General features: G+C 48.4%; 1 protein-coding gene across 1 annotated transcript in view; it reads left to right on the top strand.

Annotated features, from left to right (window-relative positions):
* Positions 1 to 1,113: 1,113 nt before the first annotated feature.
* PRMT5 (protein arginine methyltransferase 5) overlaps positions 1,114 to 4,733 on the top strand; it is a gene marked incomplete at both ends in the record, with an annotated part of 4,027 nt that continues 407 nt past the window's right edge. Inside the window, 8 exons of the mRNA XM_084240243.1 lie at positions 1,114 to 1,223; positions 1,881 to 1,999; positions 2,314 to 2,399; positions 2,568 to 2,702; positions 3,098 to 3,210; positions 3,373 to 3,422; positions 4,216 to 4,379; positions 4,513 to 4,702. Coding sequence (XP_084096369.1) covers positions 1,114 to 1,223; positions 1,881 to 1,999; positions 2,314 to 2,399; positions 2,568 to 2,702; positions 3,098 to 3,210; positions 3,373 to 3,422; positions 4,216 to 4,379; positions 4,513 to 4,702 — 967 coding nt within the window. The remainder of the gene's footprint in view (positions 1,224 to 1,880; positions 2,000 to 2,313; positions 2,400 to 2,567; positions 2,703 to 3,097; positions 3,211 to 3,372; positions 3,423 to 4,215; positions 4,380 to 4,512; positions 4,703 to 4,733) is intronic.

Genomic DNA, 4,733 nt, shown 5'->3' with positions numbered 1-4,733 from the left:
TGTGTGTGTGTGGGGGGTGTGGGTGTTTATTTCCTCTTTGTGTTGGGATGTAGAATCATATGGAATTAGTAGTTGAGTTACCATAATCTATTTAAAAATATAATACTATTAAAAAAAATAAAATACAGGGGCCTCCCTGGTGGCGCAAGGGGTTAAGCATCACACTATGAAGCAATCCGCAGCCTCTGCAGCACGAGTTCGATCCCGGGCGGGCCAGGGAGCAACCCAAATGGTGCAGCAGAACTCCCCTGACTCACCTCCTGCTCCCCTCAGCAGTGTACTTCGGTCAGTCTGCCTGTTCTGTTCTCCACTCTGTCTCTGGTGAATCCTCTCACTTTCCGCATCTCTGGCCTGTACCCCAGCTCTTGTATGCATAAATAAATAAATGTTAAAAAAATACATATAACATACTAAGGCCCACATAAGGCCATTTTGAGAGCATTAGACAATTAAGCCAGATTTCTTACGGTTCAGATGGACCCACGGAGGGCCATTAAGAGAGACCTTTGAATTAGATAACGGGAAAAACGGAGATTAATCATGTGCAGAAGCCAAAAAAACGAGGCCTGAAAAATTAGGGCATGAGAGGATAACAAGAAACTTTTAAAATTAAGGAAAGAAAGGGAGACTAAATGGTTGCTTTCGGCCATGTTTCACAAAGCAACATAATGAAATCCCAGTCTCCTCGAGCCAGCCAGGAGTCGAACCTGGAATCTTCTGATCCGTAGTCAGACGCGTTATCCATTGCGCCACTGGCCCTGAGACAACCGCGCTGGGCTCAAGAATGAAGCTTCAAGCTTATACTGCAGGGTTTCATGGGACGTGTAGTCTCTTAACGGAATTCTATAACCACACGAAGCATTATGGGAAATTGAAGCTACCGGAGAACCAGGCCCTGAGATTGGTGCGTCGCCCGGAGTCACACCGCACGTCACTGTGCAGTCCGCGGATTGGCGGGAAAAGCCATTTCCCCACCCTCTGCCTCCGGGTCCGGAGCTGTGAGAGACGCTCTGGTTGTTAGGGCGACTCGTCCCGCCTTCTGAGGGCCTTTCTCTGGCTTCGTGATTGGCTGTTGGTATCGAGGAATCCCGGCGTGGACAGCGCGAGGGAAAGATGGCGGCCATGGCGGTCGGAGCTGCCGGTGGGAGCCGCGTGTCCAGCGGGAGGGACCTGAACTGCGTCCCGGAAATAGCTGACACACTGGGGGCTGTGGCAAAGCAGGGGTGAGGGCCCGGGCCTTTGTCCCACTTCGGGGACAAAGAGGGGCAGGCTAGTCATCCCCGAAAGGCAGGGATGAGGGGGGTCGGAGTGGATTAGATGAGGGCGGGAGGAACCATTAATTCCTTGGAGGATGGAGAGCAGAAGCCTCGGGCCCTGGGCTACGAGGGAAGAAAAACCTGCTGGGGCTGTGTGGTCCCTGAGCCCGAAAGTTGGAGTTGTCAGGGAAACTCAAAACGGGGCCTTTCAGAACTCCAGGGCCTTGGAGAGCGAGGTTATTGTCTGAGAGTGGGAGAAAGTATTGGGGGGCAAGGGAGAGAAGAGAGAAACCTTGAGGTGGGAGACATGGGCAGTATTGGGGCAAATCTGGATGTGACAATCCTGGAAAACCAGCGACAGCAGAGTAGAAAAAATTCTACTTGGAGTGGGTTTTCATCTTTTCTCCTTACTCATCTTTTCCATGGCTGTGTTTTGAGGAGAAGTTGAGGCACAGTGCAGCGGAAGAGAGATGCCCCAAGGTGGGCTGAACTCAGCAGTCCAGTCGGGTGACTGATGGCAGCTGAAAGGGTTGTGCAGAATCGAGATAGCCTAATCCAGTTGCTTGGATCTCTGGGCACTGCTGCACTCTTTACGTGACGAATCCGGGTCTGTCGCGGTTGTAGGTTTGATTTCCTCTGCATGCCTGTCTTCCACCCGCGTTTCAAGAGGGAGTTCACTCAGGAACCTGCTAAGAATCGGCCGGGCCCCCAGACTCGATCAGACCTACTGCTGTCAGGAAGGGGTAGGGACCATCCATCCCCTATGCCCCTTAATTATTAGAGGCAGTAACAACTTACGTTTTATCGGTGCCCTCATTCTTCTCCTTTCCTGACTTGGATATATTGGTTAGTCCCTGGGATATAGATAACTCTTGTTTTCTCCTTGCTTACCTGCTAAAAGCCTTACTTCCCTATCTCCATCAGGCTTCCCATACCTGTGATATAAAAAACACTACTTCTTATCTCTGCTCTCTATTCTCTCCTAAGAACTAGAAATAGAACAAGTAAAATGCTGAACCTCATTCAGTCTTTGTCTTTCTTGGGTGGGGGAGCGCAGACTGGAATACGCTAATTGTGGGAAAGCTTTCTCCGTGGATTCGTCCAGACTCAAAAGTGGAGAAGATTCGTAGGAACTCTGAAGCGGTAAGTTTTTTAGCCTCTTCATTGGACCTTTCTAAAGATCAGGTCTGAAACCAGTCTGGGTGGGGAGTTTTCCCCCCACACCCTCATAACATAGTAAATCTGATGTAATGTAGTTAAAACTATTTGGATTGCTAGGTCTTAACATTTTCTTCTTTATTTCCATTCCAGGCCATGTTACAGGAGCTGAATTTTGGGGCCTATTTGGGTCTTCCAGCTTTTCTGCTGCCTCTAAGTCAGGAAGATAACACAAACCTGGCCAGAGTTTTGACCAACCACATCCACACTGGCCACCACTCTTCCATGGTATGACTGAGGGCCTTCTTTCCTACTGCATATTATGATTATGATAGTCAGACTGTGCTAAGTACCTTCTTGTTCCTAGCCAAGTAATGGGTGCACTTGGCAGAGATGAAATGTCTAACACCTAACACCTCCCCCATCTAAAAGTGGTAAACAGAGAGTTAGAAAATAGATAGGCTGTAGAATTATTTCTAGAAACTTCCAGTTAAAATAAAGGGCGAGGTAGACATTTACCTAAGGATATACATAAGATACATATGCTCATGCATATAGTCACACATTGGGAGGAGCATATATTGGGGTTCATTTGAGATCTGATTCAAAGTTCTGTTGAGGCATTCTTTCTGAACTCAGTGAGTTCAAAGCAGAGTTCTAAATAGAGTATTTGTCATATGCAGTTCTGGATGCGGGTACCGTTGGTGGCACCAGAAGACCTGAGAGATGACGTAATTGAGAATGCACCAACTACACACACAGAGGAGTACAGTGGCGAGGAGAAGACGTGGATGTGGTATGTCTCCTTTGGCTGCTGTGCCAGGACAGAGGGTAGGGTGAGGGAAACTATAGGGTGGAACCTATAGGGAGGTCTCCTTGAGTTGTGGTAATTGGTGGGTAATTGGTATTTGTGGTAATTGGTATTTGATTATAATTTTCTGTATTTGACTCTGGACAGGTGGCACAACTTTCGAACCTTGTGTGACTATAGCAAGAGGATTGCAGTGGGTAAGTTCTTGAGTGTCCTAGAAAAGGTGTCCCTTTTCTGACTTCCTGTGAATAAGAATTAAGAGTTTCATGTATATCTGGCTGCTGCCAGGCAGTTTGGCTTCTTTTTTTTTTTTAAGATTTATTTATTTATGCATATAAGAACTGGGGTATAGACCAGAAGTGGGGGGGGGGGGCGGGGGGTAAGAGGATTCACCAGAGATAGAATGGGGAGCAGAACAGGCAGATCTACTGAAATATACTGCTGAGGGGAGCAACAGGTAAGACAGGAGAGGTCTGCTGCTCCATGTGGATCATCCCTCTGGCCGGGGATTGAACTCATGCTGCAGTGGCTGCTTCATAGTGCTGTGGGTTAACCGATTGTGCCACCAGGGAGGCCCCAGTTTTGCTTCTTTATGCCTCAGTTTACCATTTTTTAAAAAGATTTATTTATTTATTTATTCATACAAACACTGGGTACAGTCAGAAGCGCAGGAGGGTGAGAGAATTCACCAGAGCCAGAGCGGTGAGCAGAGCAGGCAGAAGGACCGAAGTACACTGCTGAGGGGAGCAGCGGGCAGCAGGAGAGGTCTGCGCGCCATGCGGGACCCTCCTCCTGTGGCCGGGGAGCAGCCGGGGATGAACCAGCGCCGCGGAGGCTGCAGGCAGCTTCGCAACCCAGCGCTCAACCGCTGCGCCACCGGGGAGGCCCAGTTTACCATGTTCTTAAGGAGTAAACAGATCTTGTACAAAAGAGCAAGGAAAGACTTCTTACCTAGCAGTAATGGACAGGTATTTTTCCCCCCTTATGTAGCTCTTGAAATTGGAGCTGACCTCCCATCAAATCATGTCATTGATCGTTGGCTTGGAGAGCCCATCAAAGCAGCCATTCTCCCTACCAGTATTTTCCTGACCAATAAAAAGGGATTTCCTGTTCTTTCTAAGATGCATCAGAGGCTAATCTTCCGGCTGCTCAAGGTGAGTGATAGAAGGGTTCTAATTGCGCTCCACCTAATTCTCTTGCCGTATTCACATATTTTTCTATGGAGCTGACTCTGGTTTCTGGAGAGCAATTTCAGGACTGTGTTTGCTATTCTGATTTCTCTCACAGTTGGAGGTACAGTTCATCATCACAGGCACCAACCACCACTCAGAAAAGGAGTTCTGTTCCTACCTCCAGTACTTGGAATATTTGAGCCAGAACCGCCCTCCACCCAATGCTTATGAACTCTTTGCCAAGGGCTATGAAGACTATCTGCAGTCCCCACTCCAGGTGGGCCTGAATTGGAGAGTGGAGGGAGGTGGGAGGAAATGTCTCCTAAGGATACTTGC

Source organism: Talpa europaea (genome assembly GCF_964194135.1).
Source record: "Talpa europaea genome assembly, chromosome: 8".
NCBI lineage: Eukaryota > Metazoa > Chordata > Mammalia > Eulipotyphla > Talpidae > Talpa > Talpa europaea.
The sequence above is the reverse complement of the archived record's forward strand: the minus strand, read 5'-3'. Positions and strand labels throughout refer to the sequence as shown.